Raw genomic sequence first — 13,049 nt, 5'->3', positions numbered from 1 at the left:
CATACTTTGGGTTATTTTCTTTTGGTTCAACTTTCCAAACTTCTTAATCCCTTTCAATGCATTCATCCAACTCAAATTCTCTTTATATACAAAGAGAAAAATACCCCATTCCCAATTCTTATTAACTAAATTTGTTAAAAAAAAATTCAATATGTGGTTGAAGTTAAAACTCTTGTGTGTCTATAATTGGCTGTTCCTTAAACGTTGTAGGACTCCTTCTCCTTAACCTAATTAATTCCTTAAATGAGATAAACATGCATATCCGTCTATAGAATTAGATCACATCTCCAACCAATAGTATAAAATATATGCCCTTAAGTTAACTATGTCAATATAATCCCGTGTCGAACAAATATTTGTAAATCTTGAAGGTATAACTATAACGAAAATATGTGGTAGAACTCTATTAAATTGTAAACGTGCTTTAGAGGCTGAATATAACATTAGTTCAAGCGGGTGTGTTCACAAATAATTTCACATCACATTGGCAGAAAAGCTGTTGTTCTAACCAATCTTGGCGAGGACATCGTTGAGGGTTGACACGGTCTGAGCGTAATACTTCTCTGCTTCTGAGCTGCTCTTGATCTTTGCTGCATAATCCAACTGCAAGTTGCCCATTTGATGGTGGGTGGACAAAGAAAACGTCAGAAACAATAGAACAGACGTGTAATTGAATCAATGCTAAATTTTGGAATACTAACGTTGTTGATGTCTTGGAAGAGCTTTCCAGTGAGATCCTTAAGGGCTTGCTTCTCTTCCTTAGGCTTGGCAGAAATGATTGTCTTGAGATCATAACGGAGGTACTCTGCTTTGAGACGAAGGTCATCGCGGACGAATGGCCAAGCCTTTTTCTCTATTGATTCCTTTACATTAATGATGTCCTTGGCTGACTCTTTCGCCCTCGCCACCGCCATCTCTGGGCTTTGTGGTTGCAGGAAGAACCTATCTTTAAGTGGCAGATCCAAGTCCCTTGCTTGGTCTGAGTTCAGAGTCCCAGCTGCAACAATCAAAACATTTCCATCAATTTTATTTCGATATTGTCCACGTGTAAGTTCTTGTGACTTTATTTTAGGCTTACTCAAAAGGCCTTATTCCAGATAAAGTATTTTTTTTATTATAAATACATGATCATTCCTTAAATTAACCATCTCCCCTCCAACAAAATTAATCGAGGCTCGACTCCAAATGAGTCTTAGTCATTTTTTACTATGCTTTCAAGGAGGATTGACTCCTACGTCTCCCCTTAATTGAGGCTCGACTCCAAAGGAGTCTTAGTCATTTTTTACTATTCCTTCGAGGAGGATTGACTCCTTTTTCTTTAGCATCCAGCACTTTTCCTCGAACAAAGTACGTTTTCCCTGAATCGAAACTAACCCTTAATCGAGGCTCAACTCCTTTGAAGTCTTAGTCATTTTTTACGATGGCCTTCGAGAAGGATTAACTCCTTTTTCTTCATCATCCAACACCTCCCCACCTCCCCTCGAACAAAGTACGTCTCCCCTTAATCGAGGCTCGACTCCTTTGGAATCTTAGTCATTTTTTACTATGCCTTCGAGAGGGTTGACTCCTTTTCTTTTGAAGTCCTTTGTTCGACATTTGAGGATTTACCAATCTGTTGGCACGACTAAGTTTAGGGCATAACTCTGATACCATAGTATAAGCTCCACAATGGTATGATATTGTCTAATTTGAGCATAAGCTCTGGTTTGGGTTTCTCCAGGAGACTTCACACAAATGGAGAGAGTATTGTTTAATTATAAACTCAGGATCATTCTCTAAGTTAGTCGACGTGAGACTTTCATCATTTAACAAATTTCAATGTAGCTCATGGATTACGATTAATTTAATGTTTATTCACTTACGGAGTCCACCGGAGGGAGGGGGCGGGGGGCCGAGCTTGATGGGCTTAGCATCAGCGAGAACGGCTTGAACGAACGAGGCAGAGGTGACACCGGCCGCGACCAAGCCAAGAACGGCCCTGCGGCTGGTCTCTGTCTCAGCAGGCACTTGCTGAGCTCTGATCATCAACCCAGACCGGGGGACGGAGGACCTGCTGCTGCTGCTGCTGCTGCCAGCCACACTCAATCCGGTTGAGCCACTAATATGAAGGCAACCTTCCAACACAGCCTGAGAGGAACCGCAAAACCCTGCCATTGATGCCATTTCTTCGACCACCAACCTCTGGAATACCTTTTTGTTTATGTGAGACACAGAGTCGTTGGGGGCGCCACCTTATCTGCCATTCACTTGGATAAGTTGGATCTGGTTTGAACCAATTGTGTATCAACGCGTGTTAAGTGATTCTTCCTCTTTGGATTGGATAGGTTCCAGCATGGACAACTAAAATTTCACCACGTGGACTTCACGAAATCATATAAAACATTATTCATATTATTTAATTTCTTCATTTGTCCACTAATTTATGTAAATTATATTTTATATCGTGCTTGTAACATCAATTTTCATCCCTTATTTTTATGAAAAAAATTAAAATTTAAATAAATATTTTTTTTTTCAATGAAAAATTAAATTAATGGTTAACTTCCATATAAGTTAAGTAATCGAAATATAAGTCGTTGGAACCTTATAATCATTTATTTTGTTCTGTTTTGGTGTTGCCCACTACCATTTATCTCGACCAAAAAAAAATCAAACAAACGCTGGAAAATTTAAATTTAAATTATTCTAATGATGCTGAAATTACTATAAAAAAAATGAACATTAGAAAAAGTATGAGAGTGACCACTCTTAAAGTATGAGAGTGACCACTCTTAGTGGTAAGCCAACGGTGTAATGGACAATTTAATGGATTAACTTTTTAAATAAAGAGTGGTTAGTAAATTATTAAAAACATATTAATTAACTTTAGAGCTAGATTTTGTTTTTGCATTTAAAAATTGAATTTTTTTAAAAACCCTTTCTTAAAGTTTTTGCTCTTAAATTCATGAATATAAAAAATTTGTGTTTAAATTTGTTCGCATAATCGGATAAAAACATATATATTTTTAATGTATTTTATTAAAGGTGGGAAATAATTGTATTTATTAGGCCTGAAAAGGAAGTAAGGCCCAAAAGAAAAAGCCCGGCCCAAACGAGTAACGTCTCTATTGCGGAGCGCGTGCGGCCGTACCGCCAATTCAAATTTCAAAATCTTGTGTGCCCTTTTTTCCCCTCTTCGACCCGAGAGACACTGAACCAGATCTCAACGTTCCATTTTGTCTTCCTCCACAGACTTCCCATAGCTCCTACAACTGTTCATCTTTCAAATTTCCGGCGCCAATCGATATCTTCCACCGCCGTTGGGCTCATTTTGGGAACTATCCTGGACTTTATCGGTTTGATCCTTTCTGGATTTGAAGAAAGATGGCATCTAGAAACCAGAATAGGCCCCCTCGCAGTCCAGCTGTAAGTCGACTCTGATCTTTGATATTGTTCTTGTTAGGATGATAGGAAAATTAGCAAATACAACTTCATTTCTTCTCGTCAGGCCGTCATAATCGAGGGTTTTATGATTACTTCTTTGTTTATTTTATATTGCTGTACTAAGAACTAAGAGCAAGTTAAAAATGGTTTAGTTTCGGAGCCCTTCAAATCAAAATTGTATTGTATTACTTACGTCACGACTGTTTTCTGAAACAATCATGCAGATAAAGGATGTTCCAGACGATGTTCCATTTGACAAACGGAGGAAGATTGCAGCTGGAAGAATTTTAGGGCCTGCAGCTGGTGCCCGAGGAAGACAGCCGTTTGTAGATGTTAATAATAGGCAGGGGGTTTCTGCTAATGATGCGTGTAGCACCGAGGATTCTGAATGTGGCACCATGGAGTTCACAAAAGAAGAGATTGATGCGTTGTTAAGTGAGAAGTTGAAAGGGAAAAAATTTGATCTCAAGGTTGGATGACTGATATTTTCTTCGAGCAGTTTTTTTAATAATTAAACTTTCTTCTTGCATCTTCTTGTCAGAAACTGTTTTGCTTAGCTGATATTCGACTTTTCTGGCACCAATTTGTTAGGGGAAAGTTGATCAAATCACCGATCATAATAAGAGGCTCAAGCATTGCGTAAAATGGTTACAACAAATCGAGGAAAGCCATGTACTTGAGGAGGAAAGACTTCGAACTGCTCTGGAATCTGCTGAGAAAAAATGCTCTGCTATAGGTAATTCTACGGTGTTGGCTTTCTTAGGCTCTTACTGCTGCCAGATAATTTGATATATATTTTGGAAGATATTAACAAAGAGGAATCCTATGTCATATTGTACCACCTATTTTTTAGAGTTGGAAATGAAAGAAAGAGAAGAGGAGTACTCTTCCACTATTTCAGTGCTAAGGAATGATGTTTCATCGTTGGAAGAGAGATTTGCAAAAGAAGAATCACACAAGTTGGTAGGTTTATAGACTGTTCATGCTTACTGTTTTTCTTTGTTTGCGGATAGTTATTAATACTTTTTTCCCATTCTTTAGGATGCAATGGAGTGTCATAAAAGAGAGAAAGATGCCCGACTTGCGGCCGAGAATTTACAAGCTTCTCTTAGAGGTGACCTCGAGAAAGCTCTCCAAGAGAAATTAGCCGCTGAAAAGAGGGTAAAATAGCTTATATTGGAGTTTAAATGATTTTTCATGAGCATTTTTTTTTTCAAGAATGGATATTTTCTTAGCTGATTTTTGTTGTAGTTTGACTTTCAAATTCCAATCCTCACTCCTTGAAAATTTACAGCTTGCCTCTAATGAAGATTTGTACAAGAGGGCGCAAGAGTATAATATCAGTCTTCAACAGTATAATAGTAAACTCCAAGCTGATCTTGATACGACCAGTGAGTCACTCAAACGAGTAGGAATGGAGAAAATGACAGTTGTGGAGAACCTTAGCACACTGAGGGGCCACAATAAGACGCTGCAGGACCAGTTAAAATCTTTAAAAGTACGACGATTCTTAATCTTTGAGATGCATAACTTTCTCTTTTTACTCATGGAACGCGGCTTGACAAGATTTTCAAGAACTTGTTCTATCTATTCACCGATTTTACTTTTCCCCATGACCCTTTACAAGTAATGGGGGTGCAACCTATATCCTAGTGTAGAAGTTCATGCTTGTGTGAAACTTTTTTTAGTAGTCTAATTTTGTATTTTGCTGCAATAGTCTCTGTCAAGAATTTTTATTAATTTCATGGCCTGTAGAATAAGTGGCAGTTGATTATCTCGTATAGGCTTCATTAGACGAGGCAGTGAAACAAAAAGATTCGTTGACGAATGATATCAAGTGTCTTCGTGAAGAGCTACAACAAGTGAGAAATGATCGTGACCGTCTAACGAGTCAGGCGCTGGCCTTGGCCGCCGAAGTGGAGAAACTTACAGAGGTCAGCGGTAAATCATGTAATGAGTTGGATAGCCTGACAGTTAAAGCAAATGCCTTGGAGGTAAAGGCCATACCTATGTTTACTGACTGAAGTTCTTGTCATCTCAATCTTTTTAAAAAGAAACCTTTTCTTCCCTTCAGGAGACTTGCTCCTCACAAAGGGAGCAAATACGTGTGCTCGATCACCAACTAACAGCTGCAAATGAGAGATTAAAAGTAAGTGATAGTTATTCATGAATTGCTTCTTATATTGTTTTGTTGAACATACGTTTGCTATCTGAATTAAATGTTTATTTTTTTCTAAGCCCTTGACAATATCTTTTTATCCTCATAGATGGCAGATTTATCTGCTTTCCATACGAGGTCAGAATATGAAGAACAGAAAAGGTATATCAGTGACCTACAAAGCCGCCTGGCAGATGCAGAGCAGCAAATTACGGAGGGAGAGAAGTTGAGAAAAAAACTTCACAACACAATACTGGTAACGTTCATGTGCTTACTTCTGTTGGTTTTAGGTCATTAGTCTTGTGGATTGTTTGGAAAGATAATGAGTATATAAGCGAGGACATTATCTTCATTGGTTTGAAAGCTTTTTGGATAAATCAAAAGTAAAGTCATGACAGATTATGCTCAAATTGGACAATATTATACCAATGTAGAGGTCAGTTGTTCCTAAAATGGTATGGTATAGAGTCATGCCCTTATCTTAATTCATCCTTGTCAATAGCATCCTCAAGTGTCAAACAAAGAAATTGTGAGCCTTAAAGGTGTAGTAATAGCGACCTAGGAGTTGAACAAGGGGTGTACTTTGTTCGAGGGCTTGAGAGAAGGAGCCGGGTCTCAATTAAGGGTAAGGGAAGACGGTTTTAGGGCTCCAAAGAAGACCTCAGGGTAGGCTCTATGGTATTCTTTGTTTAAAGGGAGGATTGTTGGAGTTCTATATTGACTAATTAAGGGGATGATCATGAGTAGCGATAGGGAAAAAGTAAAGCCATCAGTAACTCACTAAGTATGTGGTTAACTTTTAAATTTATTTTATTTTCTCCATGCACAGGAATTAAAAGGGAATATTCGTGTATTCTGTCGAGTGCGACCCCTGCTACCAGATGATGGTGTAGGAGCAGAATCCACAGTTATTTCTTATCCAACATCAGCGGAAACTCTTGGCCGGGGTATCGATTTGTCACAAAGTGGTATGAAGAAATTCATGTTTGTGCAGCAATTCGTTAGAACTGAACTTTTATATTTGCAATCAACGCATGATGTATTTGCCTCGATCCGTATTGACTAGAGGCTAACCTTTTATTCAATGTAATTATGTTCTTAACAGGGCAGAAATATCCCTTCACATTTGACAAGGTGTTTAATCATGAGGCTTCTCAACAAGATGTTTTTGTAGAAATAACCCAGCTGGTGCAGAGTGCACTGGATGGCTATAAGGTAACGTTTCTCTCCTTTTTTGCGGTTCCTTGTGAATAGAGTGCTTCAGACTCTTCTGATGCCTTGTTGAAAAGAAAACTTACGGACCCGGTATTTTGTCAGGTTTGCATATTTGCTTATGGTCAGACAGGATCTGGCAAAACTTATACAATGATGGGAAGGCCCGAAGCGCCAGAGCAGAAAGGGCTGATACCACGATCTCTGGAACAGATATTTCAAGCTAGTCAATCCCTTCAATCTCAGGGCTGGAAATACAAAATGCAGGTAAAACAAACAATCTTATTTTGATCATCAATTGTATTCTATAATCTTAGTAGTCCCTTCTAAGCAAATGCTTATTGTAGGTTTCCATGTTAGAAATATATAACGAAACCATCCGTGATCTACTGTCAACACATCGATCTAGTGGTTCTGACATAACAAGGACAGAAAATAGTGTTCTTGGTAAACAGTACACCATTAAACATGATGCAAACGGGAACACGCACGTTTCAGATCTCACCATCGTTGATGTCTGCAGTATTAGAGAGATATCTTCACTCTTACAGCAGGCTGCCCACAGCAGGTGCATTACTTTGAGAACGATAATTTGAACGCTGAATTTCTTTTACCCTATATAGTTTATGTGCAAATTAGAGGATCAGGGTGTACGACAGAATTTAATGTGAATTGGGTTTGATTCTCAGATCCGTAGGAAGGACTCAAATGAACGAGCAGTCATCAAGAAGTCATTTGGTATTTACACTGCGTATATCAGGCGTAAATGAGGTAGGTTTCCTTATGATCCGCACGCATGAACAGTTTATTTACAGTATGTATCAGCTAAAATTTTTCTTTCACTTTCCCAGAGCACTGAACAACAAGTCCAGGGGGTTCTAAATCTCATTGATCTTGCTGGGAGTGAACGGCTTTCAAGGAGTGGGGCAACTGGGGATCGGTTGAAGGAAACACAGGTTCTCATTCTTTGAGCCTAGTGTCTAATAACTCTTTTCTGCAATAATTATGCTCACTTCCATGTTTCCTGACTATATCATCATCAGGCTATCAACAAAAGTTTGTCGTGTTTGAGTGATGTCATATTTGCGTTGGCTAAGAAGGAAGACCATGTCCCGTTTAGGAACTCCAAGCTTACGTATCTTCTCCAGGCACGTGATTTCTCTAAGTCTTTTGATCTTGTACTGGTCTACTGTTAGTTAGACACTGGCCATATTCATCATAGATGAGACTAACTAGTTTGTTGTGTATGCAGCCATGCCTAGGCGGAGACTCGAAAACTCTGATGTTTGTGAATATCTCCCCCGACCCATCATCTGTGAATGAGTCACTTTGCTCCCTTCGGTTTGCGGCCAGAGTTAATGCGTGTGAAATTGGAATCCCTCGCCGGCAAACAACCATGCGACCTGTGGATTCCCGCTTGAGTTATGGCTAAAATTGAGTTAGTTGTACTCTGCTGCATTTGCATACATAAATCTTATTTGTGTCACAGGGTTGTAGTATTACACTTAGTGTTGTAGATGTTTGGTGTTGGGATCAACCACTAATTTGTATCAATATCAGGCTTAGAATCATCAGGCTGTGCGCTTTTAACATGAGTTTTCAATTCTTACTTTTCTGTACAACAGGTTATGGTTTTATGAACCTTAGCATAAATATCTCATATTTCTAATTCTAATCCTTCGTTCTGTACTTTGTAAATGATATTGATTAATGTTTGATATCTATTTCTTATCATTTGATTTCCAAATATATCAACGGATATGATCAATCCATGTTGAGGATAATATAATGCAAAGGGATTGGGAAGATCTTCTGGTCCTATTTCAAAGCTTGCTGCTTTCTTGTGAAGCTAGTGAAGAATCAAATCAAATCATATCAAACAAGTTGGATAAGATTAAATTAAGAGGTGGGGTCTGATTCGTAACCAAAATTATAGCAATGTTTATCTCGTATAATCCAATCGTGCAAATGTTTAGATTACAACGAATTTCCATTATCAATCGCTGAAGGACTTGGAAAGATTCTGAGTTGCTGAAAGTGGAGATGGAGGGGCAAGAACAGTTGCGAAGGATTAGGGTTTGTGAAACCACATCGACTCGAGAACATCATGAATATATCATGAATATATAAGTAAGAGATTATTTCACTTGTTTTTTTCTCAAAAGTAAAACTATAAGAATTAATGTATGAGTGTGAGATTTCACGAGTAGAACGAAACATTTTTTATATGGGTACGTAAACCTCTCCCTAACATACGCGTTTTAAAATTGTGAGGCTGACGACTATATGTAACGAGTCAAGGCAGACAATATCTGCTAGCAGTGAGTTTGGACCGTTACAAATAGTATTAGAGTCAGACACCGAGTAGTGTGCCAACGAGGACGCTGGCTCCCAAGTGGGGTAGAAACCTTTTTTATAAGTGTGTGGAAACTTCCTACTACCATACGTATTTTAAAACCGTGAGGCGGACGACAATACGTTTTATTAGTTTTCTAAGCTTTAAAAACAAACAAACAAGGAGTTGGGCTTGTGAGTGATACCCATTTCAATGAACTTCTACTCTGAATAGCATTGTTAACCATCGAAGTGTTTACAAAGAAGATACTCATAACTGATGGTATGATTATGTATGGTACTCAGATTGACAAGCTTGTGGGTGCCAATCCAGAAGAGATGAGGAAAAGGATAGGCGCATATGTCGAGACCATACATGTTATGGCTGTGGTTTTAGCATCAGATGGAGACAAGTGCAAGCGTGGCTCTTGTTTTTTGTGGTTTATAGTCTCTCAGATCATGTAAATTCAAGTTGTTGAACAGTTTAACGAGATCTACCATCATGTTATCATCCTGGAGTAGTGAAATTTAAGGGAATGAATTCTGGGATTTGGTGTGTTGTTGCTTGATTCCCTGTTGTCTTCTTCATATATCATTTCTGGAATACCAGAGCTTTCATTCAACAACATCTTCCACGCCTGCCAAATCATTGCTGATGAATCTACCCAACTCAAGTCTCTTTCTCACCCCTAGTTAATATTGTCTGTTTCGAATCGTTACATATCATCGTCAGACTCACGGTTCTAAAACGTGTTTACTATGGAGAGGGTAGAGTCCTACTCTGATCAGTGTCTCGCACTGTTCGATAACTAGATTATCAAAGCCACAACCGATATGGGACTTCACAATTGGTATCAGAGCAAGTCATTGCTCAAAGCAAGGCTAGACCCTTTCTATAGTAGACGTGTTTTAAAATCGTAAGGCTAACGACGATACGTAGGGTCGAAAAGGACTATATCTACTAGTGGTGAGCTTGGGTTATTACAAATGATAGGAGAGATATCTACTAGTAGTGAACTTGAGCTGTTACAAACGAGACACCGAGTGGTGTGCCAATGAGGAAGGTGGCTCAAGCAGGGTGGATTATGAGATCCAAAGTCGATTAGAGAAGGGAACGAAACATTTCATATAACGGTGTAGAGACCTACGTCGGGTCCGTGTGGGCGACGGGAGAGAAGTGGGTTGTGGCGTTGGGAATTTCAAATCCCAATTCAAATCCCGTCGGATGGTTAAGAATTGAAATGTAGAAAGGGAATGGGGAGTGTGTGGGCCTAAACATGGGAAGCATCACAAAATATTGTAAATCTCAGTGTTTACTTTATTTTGTTTGTTGGAGTGTTAGCGTTAGTGGACCAGTTGCAGTATGCGATTCTTCTTCGATTTTCCCTCCCCACTCTTTCCTCAGATTCCCTTCACCATCTCTACAAATTTCCCATCGCTTCCTCAATCAAACCAAAACCAATTTCTTCTTCCGCAATGCATATGTTCTAGCATTTGCCATGGAACACGCCTCTCTACGTTCCGCCCTGTAATCTGAAATACTTGTACCCGCCATTTTTGAGAGATGGCGTCGTCTGAATTCACGGATTGGGTGTTCGATTACGGCGCGATTGAGGACATCCCTGTCCCCGGCGGCGACCTACCTTCACTGGATCTTCCTGCTTTCGCTTTGCCTTCTCGCGATTTCACTGCCTCCTTCAGGTTTTTCTTTTTTCGCTTTTGAATTTCTTTTTGGTTGATTGTATGTCGTTGATATGAACACAAACACCACTCTAAATCACCGTATGTCTCAAATAAACTATTCAAACTTGTTAAAATGAATTGATATATTAAATAACAAATTGAGCTTTCATTTAGTGTCTGGTAGGTCGTTTAAAAAGGTAATAGTCCAAGTCCAAATTGTTAGCTCTAGTTCGTTGAGTATAGCTGTTTGACTCACGGTTTTAGAACGCTTTTACTAGGAAGAGATTTCCACTATGTTTCATTCTCTTCTCCAACTGGGATGAGATTCCACAATCCATCCCTTGGGGGATAGCGTCTTCATTGGCGCACCTCTCATAATCCACCTCCCTTGAGGGCTACCATTCTCGTTGACACACTACTTAGTGCTTGCTGATATTATATGTAACATTCTAATTCCACGGCCAGCAAATATTATTCTCTTTAGGCTTTCACTTTTAGGTTTTCCTCAAGTTTTTTTATTAAAACGCGTCTATTAAGGAGAAGTTTCCACACCCTTATAAGAGATGTTTCATTGCCCTCTCCAATCGAAGTGGGATCTCACAAAAAAATGTCGAATAAATTTCAAATGGACCTATTGAAAAATAACTTTTGAAGTTTAGAGACCATATAACATAAATTTAAAAGTTTAGAGACTAAACGTGTAATTTAAACTTATATCTCGGGGAAGAACTCTCTTCTTAATGTTTCAGGGCAGATTTTGATGAGCCACTTGAAATGCCAGACGACATAAAGGAATCTGGATCCAGAAAAAGGTGAGCAGTTATTGATTCCCAACTTTAGGGGACAATGAGCATCATTGTTTATGTTGTAAAGCTGTGGCATTGAATTTAAGCATATTGGATATGCCCTTTCAAGAACATGGTAGTGTTGTTACTGTTGACAGGATGAGCAGCTCTGGATCAAATGCATTTGGATCCAAGGCACATAAAGAGAAAATGCGAAGGGATAAACTAAATGACAGGCATCTAAATTCTATTACATTCATCGTTTTCGCCGTTCTCGTTCTCGTCTCGGCTCTGCTCCGTCCCGACCTCATGTTTTCTCTTTGTCCATTAAAGGTTTCTGGAATTGAATTCCATCCTCAATCATGGAAGGCCTCCCAAAATTGACAAGTCTGCTATTTTGGGTGATGCAGTTCGAATGATCATACACCTAAGGGATGAGGCTCAGAAGCTTAAGGAATCTAATGAAACTTTTCTGGAGAAGATCAATGAAATGAAGGTGGATCTCCCTTTTTTTTATCATTCCCAAGTTCATATTTCCTATATTACAAGTTTTTGAAGTGAACACGAGACCATTCGAGTATCATATTTTGGCTGAGTTTACCGTACCTCTTTTGTGTAGGCTGAAAAGAGTGAACTACGAGACGAGAAACAGAGGCTGAAAGAAGCAAAAGACAGCCTTGAACAGAAAATGAAGGCGTTCAATACACAACCAAGCTTCTTGCCTCACCCTCCTGCATTTTCTTCTCCAAATCAGGTTGTTGGGGGCAAGTTGGTACCCGTGATCGGATATCCCGGAGTATCAATGTGGCAGTTCATGTCTCCGGGCGCCATCGATACATCGCAAGACCACGTTCTTCGGCCACCAGTCGCCTGAGTTGTCGGAGTTCATTACTTCACCGGCTTTGCTTTTGAATGAGAGGATTCCTATGTATTTTCAAGATAGAATTGGCTGAATATCTGTTTTGTTAAACAAGTTTCTGCTGATCAAAATCAATGCAGGTCTGCTACAATAACAGTCTTCACCAATTCTGGAATCTTATTTCCTTTCTTCATCTTCTCCTTCTGTTTGGGTTCTTGCCCAACTGTTCTTCAGCAGCTGACATTTCTGTAGAGATTTTGTGAAATAACCAACTATTTTCCTCGTCTTCAAACGACGTAAAAGGAAGAACATTTAGATCATCTTGATGACAGGTCTTAGGATTATGAATTTCAAAGATGATTGGATTAATGTCAGCTGCTACAATTCTTGTGGACTATGCCATTGTGTCTGATTTATAGCGATACTAGGAACAACGAACTACCATAATGTTATAATATTGTGCATTTTGAGTATAAGCTCTCGTAACTTTATTTTTCGTTTTTCTAAAAGACCTCATATCATTGGAGATAGTGTTTCTTACTTGTATAGCCAATAAGGGACTCATGATACCGTGTCGATCATTGGATAGATATAT

The 13,049-nt window shown here is 39.0% G+C and overlaps 3 protein-coding genes across 3 annotated transcripts; 2 read left to right on the top strand and 1 right to left on the bottom strand.

Moving 5' to 3' along the window:
- Positions 1–378: 378 nt before the first annotated feature.
- Positions 379–2,210, bottom strand: LOC111782984 (oxygen-evolving enhancer protein 3, chloroplastic). The gene is made up of 3 exons (XM_023663847.2): positions 1,863–2,210; positions 702–997; positions 379–603 (listed from the first exon to the last, which is right to left on the bottom strand). The coding sequence occupies exons 1-3, from the start codon at positions 2,161–2,163 to the stop codon at positions 505–507; spliced, it is 696 nt and encodes a 231-aa protein (XP_023519615.2). The 5' UTR covers positions 2,164–2,210; the 3' UTR covers positions 379–504.
- A 946-nt stretch (positions 2,211–3,156) lies between these two features.
- Positions 3,157–8,527, top strand: LOC111782971 (kinesin-like protein KIN-14C). The gene is made up of 17 exons (XM_023663837.2): positions 3,157–3,405; positions 3,648–3,893; positions 4,015–4,159; positions 4,277–4,386; positions 4,465–4,584; positions 4,718–4,921; positions 5,208–5,417; positions 5,498–5,572; positions 5,691–5,837; positions 6,411–6,549; positions 6,687–6,796; positions 6,899–7,060; positions 7,141–7,361; positions 7,483–7,564; positions 7,645–7,749; positions 7,837–7,941; positions 8,046–8,527. The coding sequence occupies exons 1-17, from the start codon at positions 3,364–3,366 to the stop codon at positions 8,223–8,225; spliced, it is 2,403 nt and encodes an 800-aa protein (XP_023519605.2). The 5' UTR covers positions 3,157–3,363; the 3' UTR covers positions 8,226–8,527.
- Positions 8,528–9,337: 810 nt separating this feature from the next.
- Positions 9,338–12,851, top strand: LOC111782983 (transcription factor ILR3). The gene is made up of 5 exons (XM_023663846.2): positions 9,338–10,828; positions 11,560–11,622; positions 11,754–11,831; positions 11,929–12,091; positions 12,215–12,851. The coding sequence occupies exons 1-5, from the start codon at positions 10,692–10,694 to the stop codon at positions 12,467–12,469; spliced, it is 696 nt and encodes a 231-aa protein (XP_023519614.2). The 5' UTR covers positions 9,338–10,691; the 3' UTR covers positions 12,470–12,851.
- The last annotated feature ends 198 nt before the right edge of the window (positions 12,852–13,049 follow it).

This window comes from Cucurbita pepo, chromosome 20 (assembly GCF_057944985.1).
Source record: "Cucurbita pepo subsp. pepo isolate OVF chromosome 20, ASM5794498v1, whole genome shotgun sequence".
Taxonomy (NCBI): domain Eukaryota; kingdom Viridiplantae; phylum Streptophyta; class Magnoliopsida; order Cucurbitales; family Cucurbitaceae; genus Cucurbita; species Cucurbita pepo.
The sequence above is the reverse complement of the archived record's forward strand: the minus strand, read 5'-3'. Positions and strand labels throughout refer to the sequence as shown.